At 41.0% G+C, this 15,643-nt stretch overlaps 1 protein-coding gene across 1 annotated transcript in view; it reads left to right on the top strand.

The window, feature by feature from the left end:
* The first annotated feature begins 2,408 nt into the window (after positions 1 to 2,408).
* The window catches only part of LOC132990763 (retinoic acid receptor beta-like), a 74,870-nt gene continuing 61,635 nt past the window's right edge, over positions 2,409 to 15,643 (top strand). The window contains exon 1 of the mRNA XM_061059163.1: positions 2,409 to 2,992. Coding sequence (XP_060915146.1) covers positions 2,836 to 2,992 — 157 coding nt within the window. The 5' untranslated portion in view covers positions 2,409 to 2,835. The remainder of the gene's footprint in view (positions 2,993 to 15,643) is intronic.

Below are 15,643 nucleotides of genomic sequence, written 5' to 3'. Positions count from 1 at the left end.
CAGCAGCATATTCACGCTCCATTCTCGTCAGGAGAATATCAGTCACACGTCTTTTTAAAAAGTAGCAAAAGTTCAAGAAAAAAGTAGAAAGTCCTCACCTTAAGTGGAAGAGTAAACATCAAACTGTAGCCTTCATTGCAGCCTAAGTCAGAGTTTGATATCTTATTGTTTCTGATGCATAAGCAGCTTCTCTGTTTTTGAGATGAAGTCAGACATTTTGCTGCTTTTATGTTGTTGGTAGTTTAATTTGTTACTAAGCATCATATTTTGTGTCATAGACATTTTTTTTATCTGTTATGCAACGACAGCTGTCAATCAGACGTAGCTCATGTTGTTGTATAAACACAGTGATCAATTACTTAATCAGCTTTTATTTTGTTTTGACATTAAGGACTCTGTTCTTTCCTCCTCCCTGGTGTGTATGACCTTATGTAACAATGATATAACAAAGTTTGAGTGTGTTTGAAAAAAACATTATGTGTCAAATTAAATTCACACCGATCTTTTCACCTGACATTTCAGTCTTATGAAGACATATTTCACTTTGCACTCATAATTCAAAGGGAAAAAATTGCATTGAGTCACATTTAGAAAACATGTGACTGATATTGATCGTTGCATAAACGCTGTCTGGTAAGTCTTGTTTTTACAAACAAACCAGGAACCAAAACATGATCCAACTACGGAGTCGTAACCCAACAGAATGACCTCAGTATTAAAAAAAAAAAAACACGGATCCAAACCAGGAATAGAGACTAATAACTACAAAATGTTCCTTTCAAATATTCAAAAAAAAAGATCACAGCAGGGTAAGGACATTTTTACAGTAGTCTCACCTCATCGTCTATATTCAAGTCAGATTTTGTGAAGTTCTGATGTGTCCAGGATGGCTGGGATTGCTTTCATTACTTTAACTCTTCAAAGCATCATTCAGGGGCGCTGGTTGGCGTGGGTTCAAATCCGACCTGTAGCTCCTTTCCTGCACGTCATTCCCCACACTCTCCTCTCCCTGATTACAGACTCATGTCCGCTGTCCTATCTCTAAATAAAGGTTTTTAAAAAGTCCCAAAATAAACCTAAAAAAAACCTAAACGCCCATTCAGATATTAAGACTCTTTATACATCACGTGAAGATGAGTTTCTGCCCCATGATTATGTAATGAAAAGTACAGCTTAAACCACAAATACTGTGTTTTAAAGAGCCTGTTTTAAAATGTCTGAAATCTTCCATTGACTCCTGATCGATCTTCAGCTCGTTTTTAAACTTCTTCAATTATTCAGAACTTGTGCTTGAACCAATCGCAGACAGATAATATTATACGCTTTAAATTCTTCCACTACTGTCCATCCTGAATGCAAAGGTTTGTTAAAAAAACAAACCAAAAAAAAAAAGAGAATCTTTATGGAAAGCTGAGGTTAGGATGGTTTACAGTGTAAAAAGTGAGATTCTAAAAGTCTGCGAACACCAGGAAAACAAATAAACAGGAAACATTTTTCTTGTGAGTTGTTCAATGTGATTACAACACCTTTCTGTTTTTCCTTTAGTCACTGTTTTGACATTCAAAACAAAGCAGGACTTTGAAAAGAAAGTTAAGCAACCCCCCCCCCCCCCCCCCCCCACATTAAAAGAAAACTCAACAACCTCGTTGTAAATCTTTATTTTCTGTTTCCATGTTCAGCAAGTTTTTTTCCGGTATTTATTCCAAAAAAAAATCCAAACAGAAAGCTGACAAATGTCATAAAAAGAAGTTTTAATCAGCAAAGATTCATAAATCATTTAAGACGAAACTTCTGTCCCGATGATTGATCACACAGAGCAGATAAAGACATGTGAGCCATCAATCATTGCCTCGGTTTGTCAACAAAAAGTCTGCTAAAAGAGATAAGACACAGACTTGTCTTTCTGTCTGCACTGTAAGTTAAATATCGCTCTTTCATAAATACATAAATCAGCTCCATGCTGCTTTACACGCTCATTAATCTGTGGAGGAATGGAGCGTTTACTGTCTCTGCGCGTAAAAACAAACATCCCTCAGAGCGCGAACAGTTTCGGCTCTCGTCTCAAAATGAAATAAACTCGTTTCAAATGTCATCGTTTATATAACATGTTCTCGTATTAAAAATGAAAAAGATCTTGATTTTCTTTCCCTGTCCTGCGTTTCTTCCCTCCGCCTTGTTCCGCGCTGCGGAGCTGCAGTGATGTCAGCCCGCCTGGGTCATTTGAAGGTCAGCAGCCTCGAAAGGGTTCATACAAAGTTCACTCGCATATATTAGGCAATTCAATCTTTCATTCTCTGTGGCAAAACTAGTTGGAAATGAGCTGCACAGGGGGACGGAGAGGCCATTCGTCATCGGAGAGGAGAACGTGAGCTTCTAAACGCTGTCCGTGTTATTTTTGATCCGAGGAAAGAAAGAAAGAAAGATTCTCCGGTTCAGGCTGCTTCAGCGCTGCTGTCTTTGCTGTCGGTAACCGGGACGGGCTGACTCACCGAAAGCACGTCGGGATATTATTGTTGTTAATATGGAGGAATCCCGTTCAATGTCAGCGGTGACGCGCTGAGTGCACACGCTGCGAGAATAAAATGGACAATAAGCGTTTGGAGGAGCATTTTGTTCCCAATTAATTCATGATTCCGGTGCGGGACGAAGGAGAAGACGAGGAGCGAAATCTGCCTTGCCAAGAAGAAGAAGAAGAAGAAGAAGAGGAGGAGGAGGAGGCAGAGGAGGAAGAAGGGGAGGAGGGGGGAAACAGTGGAGTTTGATGGAGTTGTGTGCGCTTATGCCGCCGATTTTTATCCATAACGCACAAGACTAGCGGAACGACGCGCCGTCATCATGTTTGACTGCATGGACGTGCTGGCCGTGAGTCCCGGGCAGATGCTGGATTTCTACACGTCCAGCCCGTCCTCGTGCATGCTGCAGGAGAAGGCTCTGAAAGCCTGCATCAGCGGACTGGCGCACAGAGAGTGGCAGCACCGGCGGAGCGCACACTGTAGGTCCAACTTCTCATCATGTCTGTTTGTTGTTGTTGTTGTTGTTGTTGTTGCTGCTGCTGCTGTTGTTGTTGTTGCCTCAGTCTGAATGCTGAAGGACTGGAGCAGGATGATTCACAACAAGTTGCCATAAAGGGCCTCCAGGTCTCATAATTATTGCACAAGTGATTATCTGATAATGATCATTTGTATCGCTCAAATTAGGGAAGTTTCCTCTGAGATTTTAAAGGGAAGTTCTTGGAAAATCAGAGCGCATGAACGCATCATGAAATATCAGGAGGGCTGATCACAGAGAATAATTGTAAAAGTAGCTCACTGACATGATGGAGTGTCATTTAAATCTGGCGCTTTACTTAAAACAACTTTATTTTTGTAACACTCAGTGGAACTGAGTAGAACGTAATTTTTCTCTCTCGCCCTCATAAATCCTGATCGGTGGAAGCAGCCGGGGACATGCTGATGTATGGCTGCTCTCAGACCAGTTTGTGCTCAAGAGAGCTGCAGGTTCTGCAGGAATGCACAGAGTAAACAGAGGCGGCCGCGTCCAGCCGCCTCCTCCCGGCCGCGCATGACAGGAGGGCCGGCCTGGCGAGCCGCGACCTGCATGCGCTCCCTGACACTCATTTAGACAAATGACCCCGCGAGCTTTTCAACAAGATTAGCGCGCGGCTATCGGAACATGTCAACCTCTTGCGTTTAGCAAGATAGATGGACTGCTGCTTAGTATTTGTCCCGAAGATTAAGAGGATGTTTTCAGAGCTGCAGCTGCATTCCGAGTGTGTTTTAAACCCTTTCCTCCCTTGCATGTCGAAAAGTACAGAAAAAATGAATAATCCAATAAAAATAATAACTTAATGACAAGTTAAGACATGGTGTTAAATTTAGGATATTCCTGCAAAGACACCCCCCCACCCCATAAAACTTCTTCTATATCATTTAAAATGTATGGAAATAAGTCTACGTCATCGTCAGATATCAGTCTTCTTGCAGCTCCTGAGCCACTTGTCTCTGTTTGTTTTTCCTCTGTCTCCCGCCGCTGCTCCGTGATTTATCCTCCTCCATGTGATAACGAGCAGCCTGAAGCTGTCATTCCTCAGGAAGAGTTTGCTAAAGGGCACTCAGTCAGGACAGGACAGGAGAGGCTCTCCTTATCAGCACAGGGGGAAAGTGACAGCTAACACCTTTCACCTGAGCTGCATGCATGACACTCAGTGACTCTGCAGGTCAGGCTTTGATGTTATAATAGGTCCCTGAAGGCAACATTTAAGAGATGACAGAAAACGGCAAGAAATGACTCAATTCATTCAGGTTCTTTGTCATAGAAGTGTGACTTAAAAGTGAAAACTATGAGGTCAGAGTAAAAGTAAAGCTGAGCAATAACTCTAAAACCTAACTTTGTTCTCTAATCGTCCAGAGAGTCTAACATTTTCTGTGTTTCAGAAGCTTAAAAGTAGCAGATTCTGGCATTTCTGTTTTAATTGTTATTAAAACTATTATTAAATCAAAACCACTGCCTTTAAGTTTTCAACCAGTCCTCGTAATGTTTCAAACTAATCGCTCCAGAATCACAAATCAACAGAAATAATAAAGTTATTTCTGACTCAACATAAATACTGATGCTGAACATGGTGATATTTGTGCACAAAAAACAAAGACATGAAAAAGGGATTTATTGTTCTTAAAGTTTTTCTTCGTCTTATTATCTAAATGTAACAAAAAAAACATGTTTTAAACTAATCTGACATAGTGTTTTAATTCTTAAACAAAACAAAATGGGATTTCATCCCTGCAAAGAGAAAACAAACAAACTAGTTTTGCTTATATTCTAGTTCGATATTAATAATTATCTTTATATTATATTATCCAGCTTCCTCTTTAAAGGAACTGAAGGCTCTGTCATTACTCATAAAATGTGACATTTTTTGTGTAATTTGTGAATTTTAAAAAGTTTTCCTGAAATCAACTCTAGGGTGTAAATGTGGTCCAAATCTATTTCATGTTTTCTATAGTATGAATGACTTATTGCTCCTCACATCTTTAAATATTTAATCAAACAGAAACAAAACTCAAAGAAACGCTTGTAGATTTTTCTGTATTTTAATGTCAACACTTTAAAGGATCAGCTTGCTTTAATTAAAGCTTCAATCAAAACTATTTAAACTATAAAACATGACGTGTGTGTTGGCAGACTGAGAAATTTCACCTTTAGAGGCAAATTTTTCTCCTTTAGAAATAAAATCGGTTGATTTTCATTTTGAAAAAAACCCAACTTATTGTAGAATGTTTTTTTTTCCGTAAATGAGCTCTGACCACTTCAGATTAATCTGCTTTCAGTGTCCGGCTGTTCTTTCAAAAGGACCGCGGCCAACATTTAAACAATACTGAGGTCAAGATCAAGTCCCTCCCTGCACAGCTCAACCCCCTTTTGAAGAATTCGGCCTGAAAACAAAATGAAACCGTCTCCAAATTGTTATCATTTGTGTTTAAATCAAGGTTATAAGGTTGTTGGTTGGTCTGACCAGAAGAAAAGAGCTGGACGAACACTTTACCTCCATAAACAAAGAAAACATTTACCTCAAAGACACTCTTAACTGAGGCTCTAATACGCCCTCCATCTTTGATTTTTCACTTTTAGGATGAGCTCCATATTGGCAGCCGCTCTCGTTAATACTGAAGAAAATTTCAATTTATGTTGCCACAGAATTTAAAAAAAAATGAAAATGTGAATTCTATTATTTATCAGGGAATTTAAATTTGATTAGATTTTTTCTATGCACTGGTTAGAAATTAAATCATTATATTTGAAGTCATCTTTATTGTTAATCTTTTGCCAAACATACTGGACATACAGAAAAATAAAAAATTCTCTCCGAACCAAGGTGCAAACTTTAGAAGTATAAAAAGATTTGGAAAAAAAAAAAACAATACAAAAATATAGAGTAAGAATAAAATATAGATTTACAAAAGTACAGAGATAATGTGCAAAAAGGTGTCCAAAAAACAACAACAACAAGAAATCTTCATGGACTTGTAATTTAAATATAGATAAATATAAGGTCTTAACTCAGTGAAAAAAGAAGCTCCAGTATATTTGAAAGTCCTTTTGTCTTTGAAGTAGGGCTGCAGAGAGCCTCTGAAACCAGAATTTAATTAACCAAAATATTTGAAATCGTGAAATTTGACTTTCTCATTTTTATGGAGGCTTTCTGTTTAGTATTCAAGTCATTTTGGGGATTTTCAGCCTTTGTTATTAATAAGGACTGGATATAATTCAGCGTTTACAATGAAAGCTAAGTGTTGTGTTTCTCTGCACCCACACCTCTGACCGACCCGGCCTTGAGCCGCACAGACAATATTTTTATTCACCTCATTAACCCTTTGACTTTACTCTCGTTAAGCACTTACCAAAAATATTCTTCTAATTTTCCCCTCAATTTTCTCACGCTGAATTCGCCCTCGACCCCTCAAAGCTCCACGCTGGCCTTTGTGCCGTCATACAGGACACCCTTACCCTCGTCCTGTTTGAATAGGCGCTGTTTAAATCAGACTTTGATTTGTAGAAAGCCCTCTCCCAGGGTCACTGAAATGTTGCTTTATTAATTTATTTGCTCGGGATAATGGAAACCTCCTGGGTGTTAATTAGCCGCATTGACAACGAGCCGACCATTAATGCACTTCCTCTTCCAGTTTGGATGTTAATTAGGAACGATCAAGGAGCCGCTTCACACGTTTTCGAGGCCGAGGAGGATGTAGAGCCGCACATGATCGCCTGGAAAGACTGGAATGAATTCAAAAGCATCCAAACAAATCCAGAAGCCATCAGACAAACACGTGTAAATGTGATTGTGCGTTATTGTGACTCAGAAAGGCAGGGTGTGATGCGGCCGTGTGATGCGTACACAGCTGATGTGTGTTGTGGGATAATTGGGGCACTTTTTGTCTTGAAGGCTGCAGCGCCTCTGATATGGACATGAAAGGCCATTAGCACAGCTTGCACAGCGAGCTAATTTAGTGGGCGTGTGAAATGAAAGGCGGACGGGGGGAAATAAAAAGCGATGTACAACAGTGGAATGAAAGGGGGTGGGGGGGGGGGTGGGGGTGGAGGGGGGTCGCTCTGATGCCAGCCATGTTTAATGGACATGATTAGTGCAGTGTTAGGGTCCCAACAGGGTCACACTGATAATGTGTGTCTGCCACTTTAAGAAATCATAAATACCTCGACGGCTGTGGGATCCAGAGCTGCACACAATAAACCACACTTACATATTTCAAAAGCTCCTCCGCGCCGTCAAATCGGGGCGGCCCAGGTTCAAATCTGACCTGTGGCTCTTTTCCTGCATGTCATTCTCTCTCTCTCTCTCTCTCTCTCTCTCTCTCTCTCTCTAAACACAACAGGAGAAAATAAAAACACAACAGGAGAAAATAAAAACACAACAATCGTAAATAAACAACAGTCGTAAATAAAATCGTAGTAAATAAAAACAACCATAAAACACAACTGTGGTAAAATGAAAATGCAAAAGTTGTTAATAAAAACACAATAAAAACAAAACAGTCATTAATAAATCGTAAATAAAAACACAGTCATTAATAAAATCACAACAGTCGTTAATAAAAACAAAACAATAAAAACACAAAGCCGTCGTAAATAAAAACAATGCTCTTATATATCCTTACTTTTAAGTGTTATAGTTACTTTAAAGTTGAAACAGAAAAGTTTTAGGACTCGATTGAACTTCCTGCTTCCCGACTTTTGTTCGGGATGAAGACAGAAAGCAAACACGGGACAGAGCAGCTGAAAAGGTCAGGATGCAGCAGACAAACTATTCAGTTCTTTAAGAAGCAACAGTTTCAGGTCTTTGACAGACAGGAAGCCCTGTGCACAGTCTCAAACAACTGGACCATCAGTCATCTGAGAGACGGCCTTACAGTGGTCGGCTCTGATAAAGATGAAAGCTCGGACCAGTTAGGACAGGACTCTCTCCCGCTTGTTCTCTGATACTCACTCTTTGTCTACATCACACAAATCTGCTTTTGCAGGAATCGACTAGTGGTTATGTCATGCACCCCATGCACAGATGCTTTGAACCCAGGTCCTCTTAGCGGCAGACGTGGGTTCGAATCTGACCTCTGACCCAGCCCCATCCGGGCTGCCCGCCTGGAGGACGATGGCCTCTGTTCCTGCTTTTATGCCTTTATGTGGAGAGAGAGAGAGAGAGAGATGCAGGAAAGAAGCCACAGGTCAGACTGCATATAGGATGCACAAACTGACCACTAGACCAACAAATTATGAAGCATTAAGCATTTTTTAAATCAAAATTGTAGATTAAAATGGAACAATATGAGCTTCCAAATCAGACATTAAAATGTAGAAGGCAGACTTTTCCTGCTGATCTTAAATAGTAGTTTTCAAAGACAATCTTCCTAACGCCTGATAATGATATCTTCTGATATTTAATTGTTTTTTTTTTTATATCTCGGTTTAGTGATGTGTCCCTCGGCCTGAACATTTTCATAGTTGATTTAAACGTTTCCTTTCCTTTGCCACACCCGTCTCCCGTCTCCCAGCTTCACCTCGTCTCTCTCTGTTTCCTAACCGACACCAGAGTCTAGTTTCATGTTCGACTTCTGGCAGGAGAAGAATAAAATCATCCTGGGCAAGCACTGTGCTTTTTAAGGCCACAAATTCCTGCGGATTAAAGAGAAACCTCTCGCGTTTCAACCACCTTATTTCTCTCCACTCGTTCCTGAGCTCTCTCTCTCTCTCTGTCTCTCTCTCTCCTCTCTTCTGCTTTTATGGCGCTCAGAGTTCCTCCTTCACTTTTTATGAACGCTTTGAAGCAAACTGCACCTGTTGTGTTCGGCGCTGCTGCTGCTAACGCTGCTGCTAACGCTGCTGCTAACGCTGCTGCTGCTAATGCTGCTTCCCGTCAATGTGCAGTTTGACCCCTGTGCTGCTTCGCTCCGGGGTCAAAGAGAGGTCACGGAGGGGGGGCTAAGGGAAGGGTATTGTATGTGGCTCCCTAAAACCAAACACTAGTGGTATAATCTGGAAATCTAAAAAGTGAAGGCAGAGTTTTGGGTCCGTTCTGTCAAATGTTTTGTATGTTTCCTGATGAAAAGCAGATCTTCACCTCTCTCCTCTACTTTCCCGGAACCAGACATGAAGTCAAATGACTCTTCCTCTTTGTTATTTTCTTCCCCTCAAGTGTTTAAAGCTCCTCTGAGTATATCCCTCTCCGTAAACCGCGCCAGAGAGCGGCGCAAAGCTGCTTCTAATTTGGTGTACTTTGGGTGAACTTTGACCATTTCCTCTGACTGGGGCCTGTTGTATGTGAGCAATGCACCCGGTGCTCCTGCAGAGAAAAACCTGCAGGAAGAAAAAAAACACTTCCAGACTGGATGGAGCGTCAGCTGAGAGCAGGAGGAGGAGGAAGAAGAAGAAGAAGAAGAAGTGGAGGAGGTGGAGGAGGTTCAATCCACAGACTGGGAGTAATATTCCTTTAATCCTCACAGGCTATGCCCACCACTCCACACCCAAATCACCACAGCTTTCTCCTTAACACAAACCAAACACACAAATACCCAGAGGAGCTTCAGGAAATGCCTCTCCTGCTCCCTCTCCCCCCCCCCCTCCTCTTCCTCTTTCTGCTCTTTTCTTCTCCCCGTCCCTGCTTCTGAGGGGATCTGTTATAATTTGTCCGCTTTAATTCAATCCCTAAGATTAATGGGGTCTTGCTTTCAATTGATTTTTTATTTAAATGAAAACTAAGCCTTAGATTTTACCTTTCCCTTCCCATTTATCTGCAGCAGTAAAAGCAGCTTTGTCCTCATTTGGAGTGCGGGCGTCGTTGTGTTAAATGGCCTGTGTGTGCAGAGACAGACTTCGCTGCAGGTTCTTTGCCATCTGTTGGTCGTGTGCACCATGTGGGCAGAGTTTTACATGTCACTGGTTCTCAGACTCGGGGAACTGGATATAAGGACGTGGAGGGCACGGAGAGAGAGGGGGATGACACTGCAGCTCTGCAGATTATCTCCACATTAAGTGACTTCACATCCTGCTGCACGCTCTCTCATTAAGAGCCGAAAGCAGGGTCAGTGTGTCGGCTTCTTTAAACTGACTCCGACACCTTTTCTTTTCTTTCCCCCCCCCCCCCCCCCCCCCTTAGACAATTTACAGTAATGACTGCTTTTTATGGCTTTCTGTCTCAGTCCTGAGCATGTGGCAGACTTTGCAAACAGCTTTTCCCCCCCCCAACTAATTATCATAATATTTTCTTGTAACATAGTAAGGTACGGAAGCCCTAAGAGGACATGCATCCGTACATTTGATTTTACTCTCTTTTCTTTTCTGCTGAAAGCGAGTTTATTTAAGTTGTTTTCTCCTTATCATGTGAAAACCATTTTTACTATCCCTGAGATAAAGAGAAAGATACTTTCAGATATTAAGAAAACAACATAAATGTACTCGTTATCACAGAAGTAAAGTGTATAGATTTATGTCCACTTAGGGCTTCCGTAGCAGGGAAATGAATATCACAGAGTAATTTATTCAGTAATTGTGTGATTGCTGGTGTTTACACTACATAAACAAAAACGTCTGTGGAAGAAAATCCTTTTACAACAAGTTGGAACTGATGGCTTTGGCTGTTAATACTATTTATTATTATTTATTGTACCAGGTTCAATGCTGACATGTAGTTACCCTCCAAGTTGGCATGAGCTAAATTCAACTGTCACAAAGCTTATAAAAACACAGGAAGTAAGACTTACGTTGTGATGACTCAAAGTCAAATGCACCTTTTTGTTGAACAGCAATTTTCAATTACAATTCATAGTGGTGATGGTGACACGGTGCGATGGAGGACGTAGAGATGAAATGATCAAAACCATTAAAAGGTTAAAAACAAACACATTTTCGAAGTAGTTGAGAGGACGTTTTCTGGCCGCAGACATTAAGCAGGTTTAGTGTTTGTCAAAGACAGGCTCAGATTGTTATTCTTCAGAGTGTGACAGCAAAAAGGAAATACATTTAACCAGATAAATATATGTTTTAAAGAATGCTGATTTAAAAAAGGATCAGTCGTAGTTGTCTTTAAAGGAGATGTGAATAAACTACATGAAACAGGAGTTGCTGATTTGGCCCTTTTTTTAAATTTTCTCTGATAACGTGATTTGTTTTCGATATTTAAAGAGGTTTTGTTTCCGTTTTTCAACAGAGTCATTTTCGAACACGCAGTAACACAAGCAGGAGGACAGGAGGAGACAGTCAACTCCTGCCCGATAAAATGACTCGTTTCTATCAATGAATATGTATTCTTATATCAGCAACAAATACGATCAATATTATGATTAACATATGAAACAGGAAGGTTGTGTTATTGGTTGATTATTGATACTGTGGGGATTGTCCACGGTAATCCTTCACGATTAACTTGATGTGATAAAGTCTTAGCGGTGTCTTTATCGGATCAGGACCTGATGAGATTATCACATCACGTCTTAATGTTGTCTGCTAAAACAAACTCTAATTTAAAGCAACGTTTTCCAATTCAAATGTTGTTTACATTGAGCTCGTCTCTGACACCGACCGACCGGCTGATCTGAAACCAGTATCAGCTCTCTCTCTCTGTGTGTGTGTGTGTGTGTGTGTGTGTGGTTCAGTCTCGTTGTTCGGGGGCCAATCAGAGGCCCTGTATTCTCTCGTCTTTTCCCTTTTTGGGCCTGCAGCCTCCAGCAGGGAGTGTGTGCTTTCCTGTTTGACCCCGGCAGCAGGTTCAGCCAGAGGCTAAGGGTTCAGCCACAGATTTCTCCCTGCCCGCTCTTCAGGCCAGTCTGGCCCGTGCGCGCTTGTCTGTCACCAGTCTTTATTCCTCTAATGGAGCTTTCTGTGTATGTTAACATGCAGGGAAGTCGACTCAAAGTTTAATCACGCAGAAAATGTGAAAAAAAAAAAAAAAAGCCTCTCCTGCACCTGATAGGGCCTATACAGAACCACACAGGTACCCATTGACCACCGCCTCCTTCCACTTCCTCCTCCCCCACACACACACACACACTGAGGGGTGTAATGAATCCAGGTTTATGCGTCCCATCTGTCTGCAGGTGGTCACGCCGCCTCTCAGATGCAGCCATGAGTTTCAAATAGGCTGAATGTTGGCGCTGCGTCTGCTCAGTGTGTGGGACTACCCAGCCGTCACAAATGCTCCCGCAGAATATCAGCAGCAAAAAGTATTTTTCCTCTAGATGTATGTTAAAGTGTGCCGCACCGCCCGCATACTGCTAATATACAGTACATTGTTTCTGTGCTTCAGTGGTCATACATCCTATTCACCATCTGAGCTCAACACTTACATGTTTGATACACGACGGAGTGTGATGTGATGGTGTGCTTTATGTGTAGAGAGGAGAGGGAGAGATATATGGAGCTTTTCGGAACAAAATTAGCCCTTTTCATACATAAATATCCACATACACACACAGTGCTTTGTGAGATCAGACTGGTGGGAATTGAAGATTTTCCTAAATCTCATGCGCAAACCAAGCCAAGATAAAAATGTGAATTATTTCAGGAATAGTGTTGAGGTTAAAGCAAAAGGTTAAAAATGAACATATAATGATGTGGTATTTTAACACAAAACTAGAAAGCTTTAGATTAAAGTCTAACTCTGTTATTTTTTTAAACCTTGTCCCAATCTTTACATATCTGAAAGTTCATGTTTTTTTTCTCTTAAAGAAGAAAAGATTAAGATGTTTTGTTTGACCATAGACATTCCTTACATCACTCTCTTCAATGCCACCAAACTCCATTGACAAAGCTTCACCTCCTCCTGCACTACCGGTTGTTCGTCATTTGTCTCGCTTCATAACTCAAACTTCAAACGTTTCTATTCCGTCATAATCACAACGTTTTCTTCAGGTAGGGTCACACCCATATATATGTAGATTTCAACAGAGGCACTATGATGTCAGGTGTCGTCAAACGTTCAAAATGCGACTTGTTAAGAAAGTGTGTAGCTATATCTTCTGCCTCATGCTGCTGTTTTTGCTCTGCCTTGCACCTATGCGATGTGCGTTTAACTATCCCCTGTTTTCTAATATTTGCTCAATGCCATGTCTTTTTATGCTCTAATTGTTATAAATGTTTTGTTTTGAACTCCGTGCAGCTCTTTGATTTGATTTATGTATGAATGGTGCTCTTTTCATAAACATTTATTGCCTTGTCAGTGGCAAAAACAACTTTTTTATTGGACTTATTTTTATTCAATGTATTCTCCCCAAAAAATACTTTTCAGCTTTAACAGCCTGAAGCTTTTTATTGGATTAATATCTCACCGTTTGTCCCTTTTTTTTTTGTCATTTAGAGTAACTTAAATATATAAAATCTTGGGCCACGTGCAAAAAAAAGTATTTGAATTCGTGTCTGGATTTTAGTCATCCCGAGACTTTGGTTAATTTGTTTGTTTGGTACAGAACGCTCCAGTCCATTTGAAACCAAGCATTACATCTGTTATATTTGTTCATAGATGCACCGAAATGTAGAAAAAGCTGCACTTTTCCCCTCTCTCCTCTATCAGACAGCTTGGTGTGTCAGAAGTCTGGCTCCCCTCCAGTACTGTCTCTCACCATACATCTGCTTTATGTGCAAGCTGCTCTGACTGCTCTCTGCCAGCAACAGAGGGAAGCCATTTGGAGCATTTGAGGCAATGAGATGACCCGACTTCAATGAGAACAAACGTCTGTCTGTCTGCCGCCATCAATGAAACCAGGTCGCACTGCAGAACGGAGGAAAATATCACGGCTGACTCCCTCTGCTGAAGTTGTTTACTCTCAGATGAATAGCACTTGAAACTCAGACCAGAAAACTTTTTTTTTTTTTTTTTTTTAAATCCAAACGCAGCACCATTATGTCAGCTTTATGCAAGTCTACTTAAAGATTCTGCAGAACTTTTTTTTTAAGCAGACGACGCCCAAGGAGTCGCAGCGACTTCTCCTTGAAGCTCTTCAAACTCCGATAAGAGCCAGAATCGATACATTTATGAATCATCTCTTTCTAATTAACCTCCGTGGCCATCTCACTTTCTCATCCCTTATTACAGTGGTAACATTTTACCCTCGCATTCAGGCCTGCGCGTGCCGCAGACAGGTTAAGTCTTCCCTCGAGCCACAGAAGTTGCCGGATGCAGAGCTGCAAATTCGACATGCACAAAAAGTCACACGGGGTGAATGAAGAGGAAGATTAGATTAAAGCGCGAGGGAATTCCACAGAGGGACGCGGGTCCAGTAATTATAAGAGCTCGTCCCATACCATCAGTAACTGAGTTTACCGTGACAAAGTACGGAAGGGAGTAATCTAATCAGCAGAGAAGCCGCAGAAACTGATCTCCATTTTCTATGCAGATAGATGCGTGCAATGTCAGGACAGCACTTTGATTTCTGTGTTGTTTTTTTTTAAGTCTGGCACATTTTCACTCTGATGTGCTAAGTGTGCTAAAATGACCATCGTCCGCCCGGAAGAACTGCTGGTACTCTACCATCCGCTCACAGCCACATATGAAGGATATGTTGCATTGGCAGAAAGAGGCTCTCCGAACATTCATTCAACTTCATTTGTTTACCTCATTACAGAGTCGAGTATTAGAAACACATAAACAGGACTTCTATGACTTAAATGTTAAATATGGGGACTTTGAAGCTTTGTGCTGATTCTAAAGCACTTTGAGATTTGCTTTAAAGTTGAACTTCTGTGTAAGTTAACGGGTTTGAGTCTCTTGGTTTGAGCTAAAATGCTGTCTCGTGTGAGTATGGAAATTAAAAGTTGACCTTTTATACTGATCACCATTTTAAAACTCACCCATGGTGTTGCAGTGCTGGATGCCCATACAAAACATGGGCAAAGTTTCAGATCACGATGTAAACGTATGTTGGGGTAATCCCAGGATAAGCCTGCAGGGGGCGCTAGGCAGCTTGTTCTGCAAATCATGCGCTCGCTCCCCGTTATGAAACAAAGAATTTCACAAGACGGCTTCAAGCCTCAATGTTAGACATTAAATCCGTTATACAACTCTTCTTCCTGCACTCAAGAGCAGCCCTGCCCTGGCAGCGTTCTGCACCCACCCCCCCAGAAGTCTCCCAGAGAGCTGGCCAATCAGAAGAAAGTGGGCACATGGGAAGGGGACCTTTAAAGAAACATAAGCTGAAATTAGCATTTTTATGGTTGGCAGTATGAGATAAATAAAGAGTTTCTTGAGCTGCAAATCATACAAAGCTGCTCTATAGGTTGCACAGACTGACAACATGAACTAATTTTACTGCTGTGCATTGAGCTACGTTGTCAACAGCATGCTAACACCAATTCACTGCCAGAGCTAACATGCTGAAGCTTAGCAGGTGTGTTTTTGCACATGATCGCTAAGCGTGTTAGCATGCTAATGTTTCCTAATCTGCAAAAGATGTCATTAACTTTGCAGGTATTTGGACATTAACCAAAGTATTAGACAAATAAAAATAATAACAATTCAGGAGGAAAACAGTTTTCTTTGGGAACATGAGGATTGTCAAATGTCAATGGCATGGTATTATCCCTCTTTGACATTTAGAGCAGGTTTTTTTTTTCCAGCAGAAGCTATAAAAAGCTGAGAAAACAATTG

The sequence above is a fragment of the Labrus mixtus genome, chromosome 16 (assembly GCF_963584025.1).
Source record: "Labrus mixtus chromosome 16, fLabMix1.1, whole genome shotgun sequence".
In the NCBI taxonomy this organism is placed as follows: Eukaryota; Metazoa; Chordata; class Actinopteri; order Labriformes; family Labridae; genus Labrus; species Labrus mixtus.
The sequence above is the reverse complement of the archived record's forward strand: the minus strand, read 5'-3'. Positions and strand labels throughout refer to the sequence as shown.